The sequence below is a fragment of the Rissa tridactyla genome, chromosome 6 (genome assembly GCF_028500815.1).
Source record: "Rissa tridactyla isolate bRisTri1 chromosome 6, bRisTri1.patW.cur.20221130, whole genome shotgun sequence".
NCBI lineage: Eukaryota > Metazoa > Chordata > Aves > Charadriiformes > Laridae > Rissa > Rissa tridactyla.
Window position 1 is genome coordinate 28,546,810 of NC_071471.1, and position 24,713 is coordinate 28,571,522.

Genomic DNA, 24,713 nt, shown 5'->3' on the forward strand with positions numbered 1-24,713 from the left:
TTTTGTACATCTGCTAAAAGCCACAGCTGTGGTTTCCTGCATCTTTGGATTGCTGTATTTGACTGAGAGAACACCACGGTCAAATAAGGGCAAAGTCTCTAAATAAAAGCTGTTTAAATTCCAACAAATAACAAATATGCTGACTCTGGAGGTTGACTGATTGCAAATTATTTGTATTTTGTAGCTTGTGTTTTCAGCTCTACCAAACTCATAGACAGTACCATCCCACACCTAGTTGTAAGCAACTGGAACCATTTAACCATTTAATGGTATTTTGATTGCTTCTCACAAAGCATTTTGCAATTTATCAATCAGCTTGCTTTCCAAATATCTCATTCCTGCTCCTCCTCTTTGATCACTGAGAATGGCCGTGTATGGATAAAACTTTTCTGAGACATTTACAATGTATCTGCTTGAAATTACAGAGAAATTAATGCTTGGAGAGTTCTCTGCAGTCTGAATTTCTAATTCCCGTGAGCTGGTAGGGGGTATTTTTGCCCTTATTTTATTTAGATTGACTCAGCACCAGGTTTTTTCGTTTCTATTTTCTCGGTCTGTTGCAGCAGGGTTGTTAGGATTCAGCTCACAGAGACTTGTAACAGGAGAGCCATCAGCTGTGCTCGATCTCAGAAGGAGAGGATCAAAAAAGTCAGGGCAATACTGGGGAAGAGGAGCCGCTGAGGCAAGAAAAGCGATGTCTGAATTATAACTGGGCTTCCGCATTCTTAAAATGGGGGAGATGTGGCCCCTTCCTCCCTCACAGGGCTGCACCTGGAGGACATCAGATAAGGGTCTGTCCCAGGCCACAGACCCTCTACCTCAAGGGCTCAGTTATATTTCCAAGGCAGAAGAAAAATAATTACTTGCCAAACAGAGAGGTAACAACTAGACTGACCAGAGTGGTGAACCACCAGTGGGGTTTTTTTTGTCTCAGGCAAAGAAAACAAATGCCGTGTATCACCCAGTCGCTAAGAGCGAGCGGCCGACTCCCAAGCTTAGCACCCAGCACATTTCCTCAGTGGGGAAAGGAGTCGTTACACAAGACAGAATGAGGCAAATGAAGTTTTCGTTGTGGATGAAGAGCGAGAAAAGCTACTGACAGCCAGCTCAACGGGCTGATGAAACAGCAGCCCCAGGGAGACTCTTCAAAGGTTCTTTCGGTTATCTAATGAAGTGTGGTTGAGTTTTGACCCCTCAGCTTCAGTGCCTGAGGTTTTCTGTGAGTGTTTCAGGTCTCGCTCCTATCCCTGAGCTCATTGACTACTCAGAGAATTTTTTAAATCATATTTCCCTGGATTTGTAATGGTTTTCTTTCTCGCTGTGTGAAAGGCCACGCAACTGACAGAACAAATTCATCATATGGTGAAGCTGGGAGACGAACCAAGCCCAGGAGCCCACTGGAAGCACTGGGAACAGGAGGGGACCTCAGCCAGCTTGAGCAAACCACATCCCCAGGCACCGCTTGGTGAACAAGGCTCTGGCATTTACCAGTTCCCACGGCACTTGTAACAACAGCAGGTTAAAGAAATCAGTTTTATTTAGAGAGAAGGGACTTCTCTTAAAACTTTTGACCGAGTTCTTTTAAACCACAGTGGATAACGCACCATACTGCATGGCATGTTGCTGCACTGGCCAGGGCTCCCGTTGCCCTCATTAGCAAAGTTTTACCCTTTGCAAAATGCAGGTTTGCTCCCCCTTCTCCAGAGGTTACTGCCAGGAGCACAGCTTCTCCCCCCTCCCTCCCTCCCGACCCCCATCTGGGGACCTGCCCTCCCGCACCCGACCCCAGCAGCAGCCCTGAGACCACAGCTGGGGAAAAGCAATGACAGAGAAATGCATTTTTGGCTCCACTTCGCAATTTAAATTAACGAGAAGGACCCGGGCAGGCAGCCCCCAGCCGCTGCTCTGCGTGTGGCTGCAGGTCCCTGGCTCAGATCACCGACATCGGTGGTATTGCTGCAGTCCTCCGTGCTGGCACGGGACTGACGGCGAACGACACAGCGTCAGCCTGCGATATCATAAAAATACCTTAGCTGAGGCTGCAGTGAGTTTATTTGGCCGGCCCAGCACCCACGGTGCCGTCAGCCTCTTGGCTAGAGCACGTAGAAGTCGTTGTTGTTGGACAGGTCACTGTAATGGCAGAGGGCGAGAGCGGGAGCCTGTGCCGGCGGGGGCTCAGGTCGACTTCTGCCCTGAACCCCCTGCGCCGCAGGCCTGCCCGAGCCCGGCTTGCAGAGATGAGTGTCCCACCTGGGCTCGGCCACAGCCTGGTGCTTGCGCTTGAGTCTACTGCTGCCATTGCAATAGGTCCCACAACACCGGCACGTCAAGAAGTGCTTGGCTCGGTGTTTGGCCTTTGACTCAGGGGTCGAGGCTGTCCCCCCGGGAGTGAGAGTCCCCGCCCTGGTGCCCCATGGGTCGGGCTGCCCTTTCAACCGGCTCCTTCTCCTCTGGACAGGGTCCAGGCTGATGTCCGACTGGGAGGAGCAGCTCTCGTTCCAGCCGGAGCCGGCGCTGAGGCTGCGCAGCGGCAGGGCGAGCCGCAACGCCTTCCAGAACTGGGAGCCGGAGCGCTTGGACTTCTCCCCCTTCCAGGTGACGAAGGAGACGGACTCCTTCAGCTGGAGGATGCTGGGGTGAGTGCACTGCAGCGGCCTGTACTCCACCACAATGAGCTTGGTGGCGATGGCGTTCTGGCACATGATGCCCAGCTTGAACTCCAGGAGGCTGATGCTCTTCTCCGTCAAGTAATCAGGACTCAGGACAACGATCATCCTGCGACTCCTCTGGATGAAGTCGAACACGGCTTCAGTGGTATCTAAGAGTGTAAGAGCAGAGGAATTGGGGTGCACAAGGGGGAGGGAGCGGGGAGAGAAAAGCTGAAGGAAGCTGTTTGGTGGCATACCTGCACAGATCCCCCCTCCCACAGAGGGAAACCTGGCACAAGCCCAGTGACTTTCAACTTGCCCACGCTCCTGCTGGCAGGGACTACAGGAGCAATAGCAGCATTTTTGCTTTGCAGTGGGTTTTTGAGAAGGCTGAAGTGGTAAACGAGAAGCCAGGATGGCAGGATAAGCCAAGACCGTACTCTGACTTCTGCACTGCACGGCATCACTCCTGCCCAGGGAAGCGCGGGCATTTGGGAAAGGGCAGGTCATGTTCAGGAACCACCTGCCCACAGCTCTGGCAGCCTTTTGCTTGGGGTGAACAAAGTGAAGTCATCACATCATCATGCCACAGCTCACACTGCCGAGGCTAAGATCCACCTCCCTCCCTCTCATCTAGCAATGGAAGCCTCCAAACCTAGAAAGCAAAAATGTCAGCCGTAAACCTCTCCATCAATTCCCCTAGCCATGACGGGGGGCGGCGGGGGGGAATACTGTCCTTCAAAGCATTTCTTGGGATTAATTTCAGTTTGTAAAGCTCAGCAAGATGCTTAGCTGGAAGGGTGCCAGGCAAGGGCAGCATCTCTTTTATTATGAATGTTGAAAAGCAGCGAACCTGAAGGATGTCCTTGGACTTCTATCCATGGCTTGGGATACAGTAAGCATATTGAAGGCATCATGGCTAATGGGTGAGCAGTGGAAAGGATAGGAATTAATAGGGCTGTGGCACTTAGCAAATTAACCCAAGCTGATTAATAGAACTGTAAAAACTTTAAAAAAAAACACTCACTCACTGAGTACTGATGCCTGAGATGGGGGGGACCTGAGGACAATGTGGTGTTCAAGCAGAGCAGGGATCACTGGAGCAAGAACTCTTGCATACTCAGAGAGAAAAACCTCCCTGTTCTGAGGAGAGGAGCTACCTGCTGCTTCCATTGCCTTTCACGCAGCTAAAGCCTTGATTCCTCAGTTTGGAGACTCCCCTCCCTCCCTGTCAGTGTGACAATGGTCTTTTATATAAAATATATAAAAATATTTAATATAAAAATACTGTACCTTCCCTGCAATGGCAATGCCTCTTATTCTCCCAGCACCTGGCTGTCTCTTTCCTTATCTCACAGCAGAAGGTGCACCGTGTTGCACCTGGATGCATCGTATTTTAATATTGTACAGAGCAACACTTTTTTTTTTCAAAGATACGTGACTAGCTCTAAAACTCATTGTCACTAGATTAGATGGAGACCAAGAACTTGTGATCAGAAAAAGGATTGAACAATAATCTCCTAAGAGAGAACATAAGGCACTGTTTGGTTCTTTAATGTAATACTGGAATTTAAAACAAACTATTTGCAGTACTTTTTTCTTGTATACAAGGTTTGGGGGGATTTCCTCCCTCCCCCCCGCCCCGAAACACACAGGAAAACATGGACTCACTGAAAGCAAAAGCAGATGATAAAGTCAGTCCTGTCAGAATTGCCACTTAACGCCATGAAACGTTCTTACCACCCTATTTCAAAGGCACAAAGAATTGGCAGCAATCTCCCAATTTGCTGAGTCCAGACCTCATTCAAACCTTTCTATAACCAATTGAGATCTATTTTGAAATCAGCCAAGCTTCAACTTTTTGTGTAAGAAAAAGCTCCTTTGCTGGTTTGAAAGGTCTTTCTTTTTGAAACTGGAATCACGGCATCACAGCGAAACGTAGGCAGGAGCAGCCCCTGGGAGGTCACCTTTTCTACCTGCCTGCTCGAAAAGCACAGGTTCAATTAATGTGAATGATTCCAACACTGCTGAAATGAAATGTTTTGATTGAGCTGACAGTGATGGTTTTCTTTTATCAATTTTAAACACTTTCTGAGACGCGACATTTTTTTGGCAGGGAAAATGCTCAAATTCCCAAAGATAGATTTTGTTTCTGAGAACGGGAGGCATTTAGACTTGGCTGGCCAGGATACCTTGGGATGTTCAGTTTACAACGTAATCCCAGCTCACGAAAAATCCCGAGCGGCCACTTCACAGTGTGCAGGCAGGATGGTCCTTTCCAGTGACACCAACAGCACAGGATGGGACAGGCAGCAATAACACTGCAGGGTTTGGGTACCAACAGAGCTGGGAATTTGATACTCTCGGATAACTGCTTTATACTGAAAAAAACTTCCATCTTTACTACACAATTATGAAGGAGCCCGCATATTTTTGTTGGTTTACTTGTGTCTCCCCCAGTGCACCCTAGAGATGTAACAGTGTTATGAGAGCCATACGTTTGTCCCAGCACAATAAAAGCTGGGGAGGGGCATAGATCCCATACCCCACAGACCCTAAATCCACACATCGTCACAAGTATTCATTTTGCTAGTGGTCTGGAAGTGCTAGGCACCCTCTCGACTTACCTGCTAGCATGCAAACAAGGGAAAAAGCCAATAAAATGGCTTGGATGAGAAAATAGGAAGCTGAATGAACCTTTTCTACCCAACTACCTGGAAGGTGATGGGCAAAGCAGCCTAAAAGTCAGTTTTGTTTCTGTGGTTTGGGCAGATTTCCAAGATTTCTGTTCGACATTCTGGCTCGGTCTCTCAAGGAAAGGGATGGTGTTTCCTTCCCATCCTTCTATCATGTGATTGACGAGTGAGTACTCTTCAGGTCAGAGACTTTGCGTGTGTGCATGTCCGCTGCTGGGTGACATCTGAATGCTGCATGTCACTGTGTTTCTGCTTTCATGGCCCTGGTAGCAGTGATGGTACCCTGGGATCTCTGCAGGCACACCATAAAACTGCCAGGAAAATGCCCCCCTCTAAGGATGTGTCCCCCAAAGATCCTGAGGCTTGGACTGCAAACAGTCATCTTTCTTTAACAGCCTTTCGCAGACGTAATGGGGAGGAAAATGACACATGAGAAATGCACAAGGACTGAAATGCAAAAGTGAAAATGTTTTATTGAAAAGCAAAATAAAATAATACTGACGCTTCACAGACCAAATAACACAAAGGCAAAAACATACAGAAAAGAGAAGGGAAAACTCTGGAACAGCTGTACACCATCAAATGGCACAGGGGGGGAAGACATTTTTTTCCAATTTGTGCCACGCTGTTTCCCCATGAAATAACAATGAGGAACTCCGTAGGAGCTGCATATTGGTAAATGTTAGGTTAGAACACAGAAACCCAAATGAATCAACTGAACTAGACAGACGCTGTGACAGAATCCCGTAATGGAAACCACGTGTGGCATAGGATGAAATGGCAGGCGTATCTGAGGTGCTTTGCAGATCTGCATTACAGCTGGGACTGGGCTTTACCCCTGGCCTGACAGCTCCCAGCAGCGCCAGTGGTGAAGCTCCAGGAAGGAACGGAGCCTGCTCCAGTGCTATTCCTTCCCATGCTGGACCCCTTCAGACCATCGCACCTCCTGCCCTGTGGGTGCTCTGCTGATGTCTCTCAGTAATCCTGTTCTGGGGTCGCAATGGCGCCAAGGGCCACTGCGATGTAACGCCAGAGAAAGTGCTGGTCTGTTGTTTATTTGGAAAACTCTTTGAATAACACCAGCACAATAAATGAGGTGGATTTAACTTCTGAAAATAATCAGACTAAAACATCAGCAGAAGTTCTCTTGGTACTTCAGCCAAAAGTGAGATGGGATGTGGTGAGGTCTGGGATGTTAATTGAATTTATGCGTATTTTTGAGACAATTTTTTAGAAAATAAATTGGAATCTAACACAGTTCTGCTTTGGCCTCAGGGCCTTCCCTCTGCCTGCAGATCTGGCAGCCGATTACAGGGATGCTGAAAACACAAACAAAAAGGTGAAGCTGGGCAAAATGATGGGGTTGCAATAGCTTTGAGTGAAGCTGAGCATGGTTTTGGGTGCTATCTCATACAAACGAAGCTTTCTGGAGTGTGGGAAGGACCTCTGCCCCTCCACAGACAGCCACAGTAGAAAAGCTTGTAGCAGCAAAGCTTTCAAGCCCCTCTGAGCCACTGAGGAGCTCCACTGCCTTCAGTGAAGCGGACTGCAATTTTACCTGCTTAAAGCAGAGCTTACCTGGGGGGAGGGAGAACGAAGAGGAAGGTGAGAAAGTAGTTCTATTTGTTCTACTTTTGTACAGTACCTGCCCAATGGCATGGGTGTCTGCGGCTCCCCACTGCCCTGGAATAACATTTATTAATCGTAAGATGCTAAGAGCCAGGGGCTTTGCCGGCGCCGGGAGTCATCCCCACACCTTTAAGGCTGGGCTGGTTACTGGGACGCCCTCGAACCTCCCTGCTCAGCTGGGCGAATAGTGCATAGACTCCAAATTGTAGTGCTTTTTTAACGCCATTATGAATGGCTCTGCTTCGCCCGCTGGACACCAACCGAGCGAAAGCATGAGTCAGAGCTGACTCAGGAGCAACCATTATCGAGGAAAAAGAAGCACGTACTTAGTGTGCGTAATACTGAATTCCACAATTAAGTGGCAGGCCCTTGCACTGGGAGCTACAGGAGCATGGGCACACCCCCAGAGCTTCTAGTTCCATGTGAAAACATTGTGAACAACAGTACCAATCAATGCCAGGGTCCCGCTGTGCTTTGGTCTGTCCTACAAGGGAAGGGACACTCCCCTTCTCAGTCTGAAAAGCCTGTCTACTTGGGGGTTAACTCACCAGGGTCCTCCCCTGCGCCTGCTGCCTCCCATTGAAGCAAGGACTGGTACTCAGTGGTTTTTTATACTTCCAATATGCGCGATGGTTGCAGAAGCTGAGATACATCCTCTGTTCTGCAACTCTGGGCTGGAAACATGATGGGTGGAGACTTGCTTTGGAAAGCCAAGGCTAGTTTAAACCTGAGCCCTGAATTACAAATGTGATGTTGTTCATAGCCAGGCAGAGAACACTGCACCTTCATAAAATCATAGAACAATTTGGGTTGGAAGGGATCTTTAAAGATCATCCAGTCCAACCCCCCTGCAATGAGCAGGGACACCTTCAACTAGGTCAGGTTGCTCAGAGCCCCGTCCAACCTGACCTTGAATGTTTCCAGGGATGGGGCATCTACCACCTCTCCAGGCAACCTGGGCCAGTGTTTCACCACCCTCATCGTAAAAAATTTCTTCCTTTAATCTAGTCTGAATCTACCCTCTTTTAGTTTAAAAACATTCCCCGTTGTCCTATTGCAACAGGCCCTACTAAAAGCTGAACAACCCCATCTCTCCGAGCCTTTCCCCCTAGTCTTACCCAGCTGGACAGAGCCAGTAGTTTTTAGTAAGTTCAAATAAGTTTGTAGGGTCTCCTGGGGATCTGGACATAAATCCAGTGTCATCCCAGAGGCCTTGGCAGCACCTTGCATGATGCTTTTCCCCAGCCAGCAGCACAGACACAGTAGGTGGGTTCAGTAGTAAATTGGGGTTCCTTGCAGTGCTTGTGAAGTCCCTGAGTTTAGTCTACAAAGAAGCATCTCTCAGACATGCTCCATGGCCTGTACGAATGAGAGATTTCCCCTGGATTATGAGCATTACAGCCCTGAAGGATCTGGGGTACTCGGAAGACTGCAGAGTCCCAGACACTGATCACTTATTAGTAGAAATGCTACAATACAGTATCACCTAGCAGAATTTAAAAAATAAAAATAAAAAATGCTTTTGTACCAGCCATTTCACATTGCCAAGCTATCTGAATGTACCTGTTCCTACAGAAATGTGGGGAGCAAAGATGAGGAACCTCAAGAGACTATGTTCCCCCCAGTGAAGCAGAAATCTGTGATCCCACAGGATGCGGACACGTATGAAAGGCTCTATACTGGAGCCACCTTTCAAACTGTTCCCCAGTCTCTGCAACAGGGACCAATGGCCAGGACAGAGGAAGGCGCTTAGGAGAGGAAAGGAGCTCTGTCCTGGATGCTAACACAGGTCCCATAGCACCTAGGTCTAGGAGTACCGGCCTATACAAATAACACACCATCACAAGGTGATGGCTGCATTCCCACCTGGATAGCCCAAATTTATAGACCTCAAGCCCAGAGCTTGTGTGGTCGACGATAAGGATGTGCACTTGCAGAGAGGAGGTGTATGCATCTTTGGTCTCTCTACTGCCAGGGCAGTAGAAAAGCTGCAGGGAGGCACGACTGAAATGCTTAGGACACAGTCCTTCATGGCAAAAACCCTGAGTTCCTTCCTACTCCTTGGCCTAACTTGTGGCTTTGGGGGGATTTGTTTTCTGCTGGTGTCAAACATTTTTCAGGGATACGTATGAGCCCATCGAGGCTCAAACTCCTGCTGATTTTTTTCACTGGCATTTCCACCTGCAGCTGCTTCCAGAACCTGCCCTTTGGGAACTTGGATTTCTCGCCTTTCCATTTAATGACAGTCAAGGCCGCCTTGGCCTGCTTCAGCTCCTTCACTTTGCTCTTCTTGATGGCTTTGTACTGCACTAGAATGACTTTGATGTTGCCCTTGGAGGCCATATTCTCTAGACCAGCCTTGAGCTCCAGCAGGGCCTGTGTCCCCTGCAAGACGTAGTTGGGGCTCAGTACAACAAGTAGACGTCGGCTTTTCTGGATGAAGCTCAGGGTTTCGTCTGTGACAACTGGGAGAAAGAAACATTGAGGTGGTTAGTGATGGCCAAGAACATGCTGCTGATCTGCTAGTGAGACACCAGGTGTCTCTTGAAGGGGACAACAAAATCCCTTGAAGGCCTTCTCTAGAGATTACACTGGTGCTTCCCAACCAGGTAGGGCCTCCTACACCCTGGATGGTACCCACTGCCCCATACACTGACATCTACTCCCAGCCCCAGGCTGCCTACAGATGTGTTTCCTCCTCCCCACGCTACACAGAGATGCCTGAGGTCTGTACATCTAAAAGGCACCGTACCATGTGGCAGTGAGACCACCCAATGCTATGAGGATGCCATGTGGTCAAGAGGGCTGCTCTGGTAGGCTTGGATTTAGCTTTCTTCTAGTGAGAGCGGAAAAAGAGACTCTCTGGAGCAAAGCAGGAAAACTGCCAGCTGGACAACACAAGACCTCAAGGAAAAGACTCAGAGGTGCAGGGAAGCCTGAATGCATACACTTACATCCTCCTCTGGCAGATGTCCGGAATGACTCTAGGTAATCCCTTCACTCCTCTTGCCCCAGGTTCCCCCCACCAAATACACACAATAGGTACCTACACCCTCCCTGAGCGTCCTCATGGGCTAATCTGCTTTGGAAATACTACCATCCTAATTCCTGTTACTCATCCAGCTGTTCCTGGTGTTGTCATCGATAAAAGTGGATTTGAGTGTTTCTAGAAGTGACAAGTAAACTGCTCTGAGGGCTTTTAATGAAGTGTCCCAAAAGTGGCACCCTTTGAGCTGGAGACATGTCATGGTAACTGTGGATCCTCTTTGATTTTCTAACATCTGCAGGTAGACTGTCCTTAGGCAACTTTCTGTAATTAATGTGAAAATTCCTTGTAAGTGTGAATCCCGGTGCTTGCACTCTCTGCTGCAGGATCTCCCATACTTCATTGACAAGGGAACGCTCTTGACTGGTCAGAAAATACAACGGAGAATAAAATAACGCTGACAGGCAACTTCATTTAGCTGTCATGCACGTTTGATTAGTTCCTGTCAGCAGACTCACAGGATAATCCATCTCCCACTGTTTCTTCATCAAGGACAACATAACTCTCTACCCGTGACACAGATGCACATTCTGGAGGCATGACACCAGCTGCCAAAAAGCTATTTCCTGACCTGCCGTGCCTCCCCAAGAAGAAGATTAGTCAAATCCCAGCTAAGAAGCAACAGGGAAGCCCCAGCAGTGTTGCCAACGGCAGTGCAATGAGGAGCCACCCCAGCAGCGGTGAGGGCTGGCGCTGGATTGAGGCCTGTAGTGACTGCCAGGGTGAGCAGGGACGGGAGCGCTTTGGGTGAAGGGCAGGGAGCCCAGGAGAGCCACACTGCGAACAAAATGAGACCCTCCAAAGGGAAAGGATGGCAAGAAGCAGCAGAGGGAACAGGAGGGAGATGCATGTCTTGAGGAATAACTGATGAGAACAGCTCAGAGCAAACCTGCTCTGAGCCTGGCACTGCCTTCAAGCAAATAAAGCCTGGGGGGTGCCCTGCCATGTCATGCAGGCTCTCTCTCTAGAAGAAACAGAACCAGGATTGCAGCTGTCTCTCTGTTCCCTCAGACACATATATTCATTTGCCCTCAAACTTAGAGGTGCTGTGTCCTGACAACAATTTAGGAGATAAATATCCCAGACTGATTCTGCTCCCTCTGTCACACAGCTGGGCTGGGACTCCAGCAGTCCCTCCTGTCCTACCTGAAAGGGACCCCAATGGTCTTTATCAGCACAGGTCCTGCCGTCAGTGGGCTCCCAACCCAAAGCCCATGAATCCAAAGTGGGGTGGTTTGGACTAGCAGAAGTTCAGGCTTTGAACTTTTAGTAGGCATCAGGGATCATCGAGCCAACTCAGCCCCCAGGACACTGGAAACAGAGTGTTGGCTAGATTTGTGTCCTTGCTGTGGCACCTGTGTGACTCTATACCTATCTGCAGAGTTTCATAAACTCTGTTCTTGGTGATTCCCTGCATCCCTCCAGTGGACACGGTGTCCAGAATCGTGCATGATTTAACTTGAAACTGAAAAAAAAAAAAAATCTACATCTTAGCGAAGAGATGAGTCTCACTACCTGCAACAAAGTACTCTTGATCATAACAACTTAATCGTATGCCGTGTTAGACACGGGCTTTCTAATTAATGAGGGTGAGTGGGAGGCCTTCTGGGAGGGCACGTTATCTTCTCACTGATGTTGGTATGGTGGTCTCCTCACCTCCCTGAAGCAGACACTCACCATTACCCTCTGTGAGCTACCAATCTGGTCCAGTACCACACTCCCCGCGTCTCTTTTCTTTCTAGCCTTGACTTTATCCCCATTTTTAAGACAGCTCAGAGGGTTTGCATGAAGGTCAGTGATCCGACTCCCTCATGTTGATAGATTAATCGCTCCTGGGGAGAGTAACTGAAATGACCAACAACCACCACTTGCCCACAGCAGCTATTTGGTGGCCCGGACCATCTGCAACATTGTCACGTGAAGCAAAAACATTAGAAGATACCAACAAGAGATCATTAATGGAGACAGGGAAAAAAATAAAGGATAAAGTTAATCTGGATAGGCCAGCGCCTATCCATTATCAGCACCTCAAAGAACAATAAAGAGAGGATGCGCATGGAGCACAGCCCCCTGTGAAATACTCACTCCCCCCGGGGAGGCTGTCTCGGTCGAAGATACACAGCTTGTACCCAAACTCATTCTCCAAGACTCCCCGCAGCGTCAGCAGCACAAACTCCTCCTCCTCCGCGTTGCGCGCGTAAGACACGTACACATCGTACTCCTTCCCGTCTGAGCGTTGGGAGCATAGAGAAACACAAACGGCAGAAGAGACACTTGTGATACTGCACATGCTGAGCCTTTGACTTGCTTCATGGGAAAAGCAGGAACGAAGGCTTGCTTTCAGCCCGGACACCGCAGGTTAAGGCACATTGATTTCCATAGTTACAAGACAGCAGCGCTGCCTCTCTGATTACCCAGCCTGAGCGTGCAGGTATTCAGACACTGCTGGGTTGCTGAGGCCATGAGACCACAGCAGGCCATGAGACCAACCCTTTCTGTCTAGGGTCCTTTTGACATCTCTGATGTTGCTGCCTCTCATTGCTGTCTATCTGCATGAGCAGTCCCACCAGACAGAGACTTGCACCCTGCCTACACCCTCCGAGAGCCGTCGCACCCCCTCGGCAGGTTCACACCACAAGCTGCGAGGGCTCGAACACCCTCCTTATCTTGCAGAGGAAGAAATCTCAGCTCCAAGTCCCAAGAGGCAAACTCCCAGTAACACAGGGAAGCTGTGGAAGAACTGAGGACAGAAGGGTGATTTCCAGACCCATCCTTTTGGATGCCTTCCCACATTTTAAAGCAAATCACCCTGGATTCCTGAATCCTTAACATAGAGTCACCAGAGAAACCAGGGACATACTGAAACTTGCTGACTTATCCTGACCACCTAGATCAGATGAAACAGCCAGCCATCAGCAGGGCAGTGCCGCAGGGAGCCTGACACATCCATGCTTCACCTCTGCAGAGAATAAAGAAGACTTCTCTCTCCTTTCCCCTCACCCAAGCCTGACTCCTCTTGCTCTAAAATGACCCACATGACTGAATGCGTGTATAGAAATGGAAGGTCAAAATGTCATTATGCTGTGAAGAGGGTTAAAAATAGGTTATATGAAAATTCACATTAAAAAAATGAAGGGTCTGTCCCACAGCAGGATAAAATAAATGTAAGCCCTTTGACTACTTACCTAGAATGGTTTCATCTGTTCCAAAATGAGCCCGATAGAAGAGGACCATTTCAAGCCAATAAACATGATAGACGACTATCAGCACCACAACGAGCAGGATGGTTGCTCCCAGTCCACAGGCCAGCTCCACAGTGTACTTCGGTGCTACAACTGGGTTCAAAAAGAAAGAGGAGGTCTGGTTTACAGAAGAGGTTGAGCCTTCAGCTAAGCAGAAACAAACTTGTGTCAAACACCACGTAGGAACAGCCAAGAGCCAAGCTGGCTTTCTTTTCAGAGGAAGGTGGCCAAGCCAAGGCTTTTCTGGCAGGACGCATGATGGCTGGTGACTCTGGAGTCCCCATTCTGGGTTACTAGGTCTGGTTGAGCTGGCAGAGGAAGTCAAAGCACAGGCTGGACTTCTGTCTCTGAGCGAGACCCTGGGAGTAACCAGATGGTAGAATGACTTGTTGATGGGAACCACCCGCACAATCCAAAGCCAGCTCATGAATGTGACCTTCTCAGCAGTATACACAAACTCTTGGGGCAACACAACAGCACTTACTTCTACTAGAGCCAGCCAAAGCTCACCTGCAGCAAAATAGAGGCATTGGCCACCATTTTCCCTCCCCATTAAACACATACAGTTCTTGCGGCTTGTCCCAGACTGACAGCATGGATGTAACTAGCCATTGTTTTGTGATTGTTTTCTACCAGGAAAGAAGAATCACAGTTCATTACAGAAAAGCTGAAGTGCTTGCAAACAAACAGGACAACCTGTAGAGATCAAGCCAGAACATCACAGGCCCCCCTCCAGCTCATACAGTGTCTGTCACACCACTGCTGCTTCTTTGTACTAAGGACAGAAAATAACTGTTTTAACTGTATCCCTGGGCAGCTCCATTTTTATGGCGATTCCGGTGGCAGCTGACATGCACACTGGCAAACTGCACGATAAAAGAACACCAGTGAGTGGAAACATCAACAATTTCCAAAATTTAACAAGTTTTATTAGAAACTTAATTACAAAAAAGAAAATGGAAGAAACTTAACAACTTTCACTAGGTGTTGGGCAGCGGAAGTACACGAGGAGGACAGGGAAATCATCCAGAAAAAGCAGGAAACATACATAACCTAATGTAACGAAAGAGTTGGAGCCAAAATATATAGCTACTTGCTAAAAACTGGAAGACCAGTGCTGAGGGGTTTGGTTCTGGCATGCTTGATGTTCCTATGTGCAGTGGGATGGCCTGCAGTGAGCTTCGCTTAAGTTTTGCTCTGCCAGCAGTGGCTGGGGGTGGTTCTTGGGTTTCGCTGTGGAACAGAGCAGAAAGCAGGGGTGGTGAGCAACCAGGTCTGCAGAGCAAACCCACTCAACTGCCCAGGAGCAGATGGGGGAGGAAGAAAGAGTATAGGACAGATCAGTCCACTAGAGAACAGCATTTGCCCACCACTGTATAGAGAAAGGATCTGGACATTTTAGATTCGCTTCTGCTATGTGTACAAACATTATAATTCCAGAAGCATTATGTATGTAGGATGAACACACTGGCAGATGGTTTCAAGCCTTTCTCAGTTGTGTGTTTGGTCTATCGTTCCTTCCTAATGATGCAGAAAAGCTTCATCTCAAAGGAACGGGACTAAAAGGAAGGAGAACAAGTACCAAGAAGGAAGAGAAAGAACTCTTCCAGTAAAGACCTCTGTGAGCCATGCTAATAGGGCAGAGTGAGGGGAAGAAGGTGTCTGGCATGAGCTACACAAGGCAGGGCAACATCCCTTATGGGAAAGGGCAGGTCCAACCTACAGCAAGCAGGCGTTGAAGCTCTGGATGAGGTTGATAAGGAGGCAGAAATATACACCTTAACCAGGAAATCTCACATACCTATAGCGAATGCTCAATTCTTGTTACTGAGAAGTAAGTCTGGGAAACAAGAACAAAATCTTGGAAGAAAGAAAGATGTAAGAAAAAAAACCCCACTAAACAGAGCTGGATCAGCCCATACTATCCTTGCCGAGATGGCTGTATCTAGACTGGAGCATCACCACAGCAAGGAGTAAAACCACAGAGTGTTGTGGTTAGACTGTCTCACTCCCTGAGCAAGGTCAAGGAGCGCAGTCTGCCTTCTGGAGGACGCCAACTGGTAGCTATTGCATCACACAAAACCCTCATACAACCAAGTAACCTGAAATCATTTCAAGCAGCCCATCCCCTCAGGTCTGCTTCAGTTGTGGTACATGGATGGGATGAGAACAACAGGTCTATCCACCCCTCTTCTCTCCACAGTCACTTGACTGTGGCAAGGTATATGTGACATTTTTGCTCCCTGTCTCCAAGAAGCATTGCAGTATGACAGCAATAATACAGTGGTGCATACAGAACAGCATGTGTTGGGGAAAAGCTCAATGGAATTATTTGTTCCCCTACTGTTTTGCAGGGCAAGGCTCAAGGCAGGACCGTCAGCCCTCTCCGAGCATGCCTCATTTCTCACCCGTGCTCTGCAAGTATTTGAGGGCGTGGAAGGCTTTGGACAATAACACAACGACCAATATGATCAGGTTAAAGCCCTTTATTAAGCACAGATCATCATCTTTTATACCCTGTGTTGTAGCCGTACATGCCACTTGCTTATTTCTGATTAGCTAGTTACACTGTCCACGCGCTGTCCATGCAGTTCATTCACACATCAGATTGGTTACAAGAATTTGCATAGTAAATTGCTTAGTCATTAGCACAACATGTTTTCTACCTTCTCAGTTCCCGTTTTTCCCATGTACTAATTCCATCTTCTACCACCTGTTTTGCTCTTAATCTAATCTCTCATAGTAGGGAGGCTGGCTCACGTGATCATTTTCTCTCAGATGCATTCCTACAAGTATTTTACCTTTCATGCGCACTATGGCCTGGCTACGGTCCTCGCCTTTGGCATTTCTGGCATAGCACGTGTAATTCCGTTTCAAGTCCTCTGGTGTGGCTTTTGCAACTGTTAGAGTCCTTATGACAGTTTTGTCTTCAAAATCTCTAGTAATTTCACTGTAAGAGAAAAAAAATAGAGCATTACACATGTGAAACTGGAGCCAGTTCTTAGTGACAAATACTCCTTTCCTGACATAACCAAACCCTTTCTTTTAAAAAAAAAAAAAAAAAAAAACAACACCTAAACTGATATTTATAAATTGATACACACTTCAGTTTTTCATACAGCTGCAGCTGCTCCTTTATCTGATTTTCCTTAATATTTATTTTGCCACTCATAATTCTCTCATTGCAGCCGTATCACATTGTATTTTAGAGGCAAAGGAAGTTCTTGCCTACAAAGCAACGAGATCTTATGAACTCAGGATTCAGAGCCCACGTCACATTCTCTGTGCAATCCTGGGTGAGTCACTTAGTCTCTCTGTGCCCGAGTTGATCATCTACAAAATGGAACAGTATTTCCTTTTGCCTCTCCTTTTTCCATGTAGGTTTGCAAACCGATTGGGGCAGCGACTGCCTTCCACGTGTAACTCAGCACTGAGCAAACTCAACCTCATTTGGGTTCTTAATGTAACTGAATCTCTGTTCCTCCTAATCAATACTATGTATAATACTACTTTTTCGTTTTCAGCCTCTTTTTTAACCGTTTTTATCACTCATGCTATTTAGGAACATTCCTCTAAACAAAATTGTGTCTGCCCCTGTTTTAGAAGTCCCACAATAGCACCAGCTGTTGGCACCACTACCAGGACCTGAAGAAGCGATGATGTGAACTAGTAAACAAAGCTCACTCAAATCCTTCTGACAAGACACTGTCCAGGTCTGGAGGCCTCCTCCCTGGAGCTCATCGCAGCATGGTGCAGACACCGGGGTTTCTGATTAACAGGAAAGTGGGGGACTCCACACTCCCTTCCCAGGGAAAGCAGGATGGTTGCATGTCTGTAACCCACACCTCTCTGCAAGACCCAAGAGAGAATTAGATGCAAATTAAGGTTCACATTACAATGTTACCTTTGTGTGACTTTTATCTTGGGGTCCATGATGTCATCTGTGTTTTTCCCATCGATGGTCCACCACACCTCGGTCCGTGAGTCCTTCAAGAAGGTGAAGAAGACCTCACAGGACAGAACAAGGTCATCTCCTGGGAAGAAAGGACCACGGTGAGGTATTGCAAAGCGGAAACAGCATCACCCTGACTTTTGTGCTTTCCAGTGATCATACCAGCCTAAGCTCTGCCTCCCTTCAGGAGGGAATGAGGCCAGCATCTGCCTTCAGACATCTGATAAGAGTTTAACACCCCGGACAGGTTGATTTATGACAGACAAATAAATAGGAAAAAATATCCTGGCTTCTCAAATGTATTACAAATTCCTTGACTGCACCAAATGACCCATCCAAAGGGAGATGCTCCATGCCGACCACTTCCTTGGAAAGCTGGGAAGTGTTAATCATCCCCACTGCACAGGATATACATGCCATAAAGCAAAGGATCCAGCTCCACAAAAGCATTTTGGTGTGGGAACACTTGTTCAGGCATCTAACTTCCCCTCAAGATCAGGCTTGGGAGTGTGAATATCTTTGTGATCAGCCCGTAAGTGATTTTATCTTATAGAGTAACTATGGAAGAAGCCTGACCTTCTAAGCCAAAAAAAATGCTGTGCTTTAAAGTGAAGACTCTGCTGTTAATCCTCATCATTGGCATCACATTAATCACAGCAATGTAATGGGACACGATCCATTCAATATAGGGAATTGCTCCAAAGAGCTATCAGTCTAAACAGATGGGGTGGGGGAAGGGGCGTGGTACCCCACTACACAGTGCTGTAAGGCCAGCAAAAGAAGAGCTGTCATTAATTAGGAAGTAATCAGCCAAAAAGGAAGAGGAGATGAGCAAGAAGTGGCCAGAAGGCTGAAGCTACCAAGGGGCTGAATGAGGGAGGGTTGGAGCAAACCACAGCCAGGGACAGGGCTGAGGCAAGGTCCTACAGCAATTTCTCTAAGCAGCTGAGGGTCTCCGTTTCCTCCTGTTCTGCAGCTGCAGTCCTGCATCCCCGGGGCTGAACATCTATCTTTACTTGTGCTTGCAAAAACAAACTTTTAAAGCTGCGCTCTCTTATTCTGGCATGGAGAACTGGCACCCCACGCAGTCTGCCAGGCAACTTGTGGCAGCTTGTGTGCTCTGTGAGGGAAAGCACCGGAGACGCAGTGGGAGAACTTCTGAGCCTGGTTGGGTCCTCCTGTCCCGGCCGGCAGGCTGCCAGGGCAGCAACAGCAGGCAGCGAGCGTTGCAATTTACCTGCTTCCACTTCATAGACAACTTTCTCATTTGGAGAGGTGAACTGTGGTGGCAAGGCCTTGTTAGGAGATCCTGCAGGAGAAAACAGAGAGCCCCCCGTGGGGACGTGGGCTTCAGGAGAACCTGGGGTCCTTGCAGCCTCGCTCATGATGCCCTCACCCCCCACTGCACATGCCCCAATCTAACTTGTGATACAGTCCTGCTGCAGGGTCCCATGCAAAGAGAAAATCTAATCCTAGTCCCCAAACTCAGGGCCAGACCCAGATTTTGATGCTTCTCCAAAGTTTAGGTAAATATAGGTACAAGTTTTTGGGCCTCTCACATCAGAACAACTCCTTATCCCTCTCATCTCCTACTCAACATCTCCCACAGGGCACAACCTGTACCAGGTTTTTTTTATTGCTGCTTCTAAAAAACAAAATAAAACATCATTTCCCCTTGCAAGTATTTAATTCTATTCTTAAAGCAGCAGTTGCCATGGGACTCAGCATGTGCTCTACTGTTCACTAGTTTTTTAAGGTCTGTCTACAATTCCCTGGCAGGTAGACTGAGCCCTTGTGACTGTGACGGACCTGTCCAAGCACTAGGCTGTGTAACTGGAGCCCTGCCTGGCTGATTAACAGTCTCAGCCTCAGCATGCAGGGCTTTGAGATTGCAAGAAGACCAAGGTAAATTGGCTATAACGGGACAATCCTACAAATAATGACCAGCAAAGGGCACTGGAGACAAAAATAAGAGTGACAGGGTTATGCATTCACATGCCAGCAGAGGGTACCCCTGGCCATCTCATGGGCTGTACCTGACCAGCCTAAGCCTGGTCACCCTTGTGGTGTTTGGGGCATTTAACATGGCAGTGGGTAGGACCTCCAGTGGAACATGTCCCGGGCAGTCATGCGAGGCTGACCCCAGCAAGCAAAAATATACCAGGTCAGTTGGGTAACGTAGATTGAGCACAACCACAGATGGATCCTGTGACAGACTCTTCTGGCTGTTTTCACCATTTCTGCAACTATCCACCTGCGTTTTACACATTTTAAAGTCATTCTTACCTACCACCTTCATCTTTATGGTTCTGGTGAGATTATAGGTTCTTCCATGGTCCTTGAATGTCACAATACAGGTGTAATTCCCTTTATACGCACTGCGGACAATGCCGATGACAAGCCTGGGCCCTTGAGGGTACCGCTCATAGAAGCCATTGATCAAGTTGCAGTCCTGGAGTCAGGCAGAAAAACAAGTGAGTTTTGTGATTCAGAAGTAAAGATACTGGTTTAAATGCTACTTCAAAGATGTGTTTTTCAACTATGAATATGATACTTGGGATTGTGATGTAGGTCAGACCTAAACATCATGAACTTTGAGCATGTTGGAATAGAAACTGGTATGTTCACCTTGAAAATGAGGTGATGAAGCAGATGACCCTAAGTTTTATCCCACCTTAAATACAGACAATTTTATAAAAGAGAGATCTCTGATCCAGAAGTACATTTGCAATCAAGGTGAGCACCTCAGCAGAGCGAAGAATGAAAGTAAAAAGAGACAGGAAGGAAGAAAATGATGATGTATTCACAAATGGATACTAAGACTAAAGGACATGTCCCCTGTTGATGTCAGCACGTCTAACTCTTGCGGGACTAATCAAAGTACCCTGACTGACTTCATCTGAGGATGAGGCCCCAAAATTGGCAACTGGCAAATGAGAATCTGTAGTACAGAAACCTTAATAACTCTTCTCTTTCTGTCAGGCGAGGCAGGAAACCTCTGCCAAGTACCAAGCTAGAGATCCCTTTTCAGAAAGGGGTTATGCAGATGACATCTTGATTGTCATAAAACCTAGAGATGTGCACATTTTCTAAGAGATTATTTCTGAATGGTACATTTCCAAATCAGATACATCCTAATGGGGCAGTTTAAGACAGGGGTCATATACCATTTTTAATGATTTTTATTAGGCATGGGATGACTTGCTGCCTGAAAAATTACTTCCATGGGGCTTTTTGTTTCATTCTCCTAATTGATTGTTGAGATGTGAATTTCAATGAATGGTACAAGTAAAGCATTTCAACTCTTGGAGTGAAACTGCTCCTCTTGGATACGAAAGTAAATTTTCCTGAAGGGTTTTAGAGTCAGGGTTTTTTTGGGGGGATTTTTTTTTAATTTTTTTTTTTTTTTTTTTTTTAAAATCAGCAGATACATTTGTTACCAACTTACTTTATTATTAAATTCACTCATACAGAACCTTCTATCTAGAAATCCAAAAGCACTTTATAAGCAGTTAGAGAACTCAGTCCCATAACCCTCCCGGCTGCACATCCCCTGAGAATTCTTATTCTCTCTTGACTAAAGGCATCCACCTAGAGAAAACACTGAGGTCAAAATTTAATAAAATTGAGAATCATTCTTTAGGCAAAAGCCTGAGGATGACTGGAGCCAGCCTAATTATCAGAGCAGTATGGAGGGTGGGGTAGGGATGTCTGAATCTTCAGAAAAGAGGTTTGCTGAATTGCGTCAAACAGGGCACCCATGGTTCTTGCAGGGGCCTGATGTACAACTTCATTTCCTGACCTCAAAGGATTTTGGAAAGGATGCTATTTTCATTAGCAGTGGTTTGGGATTTGTTTTGGGGTTTGGGTTTGGTTTTTTTTTGTTTGGTTGGGTTTTTTTCCCCCACAGAAGAGGGAATATGAATCACAGGTTCCTTTACAGACGCAGTGACTGGCTCACCCAGCAGGTCAGGTATACTGCCCGCAGCTGAACTGAGGCTCCTAAATCCCTGCTAGAGTATTCTCCACTTGATTTGACCTCCATTTGACAATGCCGGTCAAAAAAGTTTCAGTGTTAGCTTTCAATTCCCTTCCAAGAGCAGTTTTACCCTCGAACTCAATGGAAACAAAACTCTTAAAATTAGTAAAGCTTCATTAACACCTTCATCACGGGGGAGACTCTGAAACATAGCTCCACGATTCTCATGCCAACCATTGCTTTTTCAGATACAACACTGTATTCCCCCACTGCCCAAGTAAGTCCTTCTTACCAAGTACCACTTGATGGTTGGTGTTACACTAGCAGGGTAAAATCCATCGATATCTGGACATACGATCTTCTCATTGGCATGCTCCAAATAGAACATCTCCTCAACAGGTTTCATTGAATGGCTCACACAAGAGTGTTGGTCTTTTGGAACAACCTCCAAGGGAAACGCAACTTTGCTGCAGTAGGTTGTATTTCTAAGGACACAGGAGGATAGAGCTGATTAGTTGAAACTTGTTTACTCCTATAGCAGCGGAATGAAATAAAAATCACATCTGCAATAACGAGCATCATAGCGCTGATGAGGTACATACAGCCTTAGTTGACTCATTTATAAATGGGAAAGAAAACACCATCAGAGATGGCCACACTAGCTCAGAAAAGCCTATAAAGATGACTAACAAGCAACATCCACTCCCCTGCTGGTAAAGCAGATAATAGGGTCAAAGACATGGTGAACAAGAGACAATGCGAGGAAGGTCAAAAAGAGCTCATATGCTCAGTGCATAGCAGATGCTATGTTCATTTTATACCACACTCAGAGGCACTTTTAATTTCCTAGAAGTCTGAATCTCATGAATCTTTGCCAAATTAGCATGCAGCCAAAACATTACCCCTGCATCCGCAGCTATTTTTACTCTAGACATACAGATCACTTCTTAATGGTGAGTGCCTGTGGATTTTGCCATGGGCTCAGCAATAATATTTTCATGGACACTTGCAGCTAGAAAGGAGAGGCATGTTCATTAATGTTTCCAAGGCTCCGAGCATTATTACAATGTAAATTGGCTCAGCACTGAGCAGTCTTATAATTGTAACATCCTTTTCCCATTAATGCTTATGTAAATGGTCTCCTCCCTTCAGAAAGATCTGGTGCTAACAGCATAATTTTCCCGCTTCCATGAAAGTCCTTCGATTACGCTGAAGACATAGAGAAGCTGCACCACACAACCTACCTGAGCATGCAGGTATAATTCCCAGTGTCATTGAGAAGAGCAGGCCAGAACCAAAGGGTGTCTTTCTCCTTACTGATGTGATTGTCAGGGAGACGAAAATTAATGGGCTCCTCCAGATCCCGGTCCTGCCCGATCCTGTACCAGATGAGGGTTAAGCCAGCAGAATGGGCTGTGCTGTAGTTGTACTTCAAGAAGGTCTCGAAAAGCGGGCATTTGATCTTGGCAGGCTCCCCATCGTAAATCTGGATCTGCTTCATGGTGTCCACACCCCAGTCATCGCAGCGTTCTGCAGCCAGGAAGAACAAGGTACCTTAGCTTGCAAGTCCGCAGCAGAAACACAGTTCTGCCCACATTCCCCACAGCCCTCGGTCTTGTCCCCATTAAAATAAGAGGGAAAAATATAGCGTTTTCAGTAGAAGCAAACTAGGCTTTCATAAAGCAGAGCACAAACACCGTGTTCATTTCTAGAGAACCTTAAAAACTCTGCTTTCATTTGTACATCTCCTTTCAAGCTATTTATCCCTCATCAGGACAGTACAATAGGATAAGATATTCCTGCCTAACACCAGGCTTCCTAGAGAGCTCCAAGAAAATTCAACCCTAAAAATAACCAGTGTGGAAAGATAAAATTTGGATGAAAACAATGCCAGAGGTGTGTGTGCATCTACGCACAGTGATAGGGAGGATGGAAATAGAGGTGCTGGAAGAAGGGGGGAAAAAAACAAACAAAACAACAACAAACCAAGACTGCAAACATCAACCTTCCCCTAGAGCTATGCACCATTGTCCCTGCCAGAAGCAGCTGGACTGTGGGTCCTAGTAACAAGGACTGTCTTTCCTGTGATGGATTCACACAACGCCTGTGCATGCTATGATAACACAGAGTACAAACGACATGTGGCGACTGTTTATAGCGAACTTTGGGAAGGGAGGCTGAGGAGCAAAAGAAAGAGCACGGAGGAGGTGGCAGCATGTTATCTTGGGGACCCCCAGGCAGCCCTCAGGTGCATTCCTCAAGCGCAATCCAAAGGCTCAGCATGGCTCACTGTAGACTCGGGCTGACATAGAAACGGGGCAGCATGAAAAAAAGCTGTTCAGTACCTCCTTTTTTTTTTTTATTTTATACTTGTCATTAGTGAAGAGTTTCTGAACAAACAGCACAGTCAAAACCTGTTTCTCTTCCGAGAGCTCCTTTCCACTCCATTCCTCCCACCCATCGGGATGCCCAGTCATGAAGGGACTCGGTGCAAGCAAAGCACGGCACCAAGGTGTCAGCAAACCTGAGAGCAACCTGCACCAGCCAAGACACAGGGAGAAGCTGCTGTCACTGCATCTCCTGCCTCCCCGTGCCGACGGGGCAGAGCGTGGCGGGGCACGCTTCCCAGCGCATCCCTTCTAGCTGCTGGGAGGCATCTGCTAGGGCAGCCTGACATCTGAGAGCCCAAAATGAGTGGGAGAGGGGTGTGCTGCCCGCAGCGGTCCCCAGGAGCGATGTCTCAGCGTATCACAGGCACACCAGAGACGACACTGCAAAGCCTCTCTGGTTTGCAGATATTAGAAGAGCTCGAACCGAGAGGAAAAAACAGAATACAATATGCTCTTTGAGCCCAGTTCTTCTGAACTGACTTCACAGGCCCAGAGCAGGAGTTCTCGCATTTTATCTTCCTTAAATAGACAGTGGGATGTAGCTTGGCCCCAAATTCATACTTAATTAAAAAAAGCAAAAAGATAAACCTTTGAGAAGACAGGCCCAGAGCGCTTAAAGGCAGCAGTGCTAACTCCTGTGGCTCAGCAATGGTTAGTCACAGTGAGGAGGAATCTGGGCCAGTAAGAATAGAAATGTTTTCTGGTGGGTTTACACATAAATGTAAGTGCAAACTGCACTGCTCCTCCTGTGGGATACCAAACACCTGTATGAGAGGATGCTACTTATGGAGGAAGAGAGTGAACTGGGCTAGGAAGAGGCAGTGTAGCTACCCAGAGTACAAGTATTTACTAGTAGGAACCCCAAACCCAAATGGCTGGACAGTGCCATCACTCGTCATCTAAGAAACATATAGGTATTTCTTTCAAAACTGCACAGCATCATCCGGTATGGCTACTACCGTAGCCAGCGCCAAGGCTCATTTTGAAAGACCAAACCACTATTGGAAGCCATATACCACGGGAAGGTGCACGGTCACCACTGTGGTCAAGGCCAAGTGGAACCAGTATGCTCCTTTATGCTGGTGGGGTCGAGCTACTGGATTAGGCACGATCAAGTTTCCACAGAGGAGT

At 47.2% G+C, this 24,713-nt stretch overlaps 1 protein-coding gene across 2 annotated transcripts in view; it reads right to left on the reverse strand.

Annotated features, from left to right (window-relative positions):
* Positions 1-2,093: 2,093 nt before the first annotated feature.
* Positions 2,094-24,713, reverse strand: part of IL1RAP (interleukin 1 receptor accessory protein) — a 49,912-nt gene continuing 27,292 nt past the window's right edge. Inside the window, exons 3-11 of one of the 2 annotated variants that reach the window (XM_054206737.1) lie at positions 22,437-22,722; positions 21,485-21,677; positions 19,500-19,665; positions 18,451-18,522; positions 17,166-17,295; positions 16,063-16,211; positions 13,205-13,354; positions 12,105-12,248; positions 2,094-2,818 (exon numbers count right to left, since the gene is read on the reverse strand). In XM_054206737.1, coding sequence (XP_054062712.1) covers positions 2,094-2,818; positions 12,105-12,248; positions 13,205-13,354; positions 16,063-16,211; positions 17,166-17,295; positions 18,451-18,522; positions 19,500-19,665; positions 21,485-21,677; positions 22,437-22,722 — 2,015 coding nt within the window. Of the gene's footprint in view, positions 2,819-5,823; positions 9,439-12,104; positions 12,249-13,204; positions 13,355-16,062; positions 16,212-17,165; positions 17,296-18,450; positions 18,523-19,499; positions 19,666-21,484; positions 21,678-22,436; positions 22,723-24,713 lie in introns of those variants that run through there. The other variant, XM_054206738.1, reaches the window with a different exon arrangement.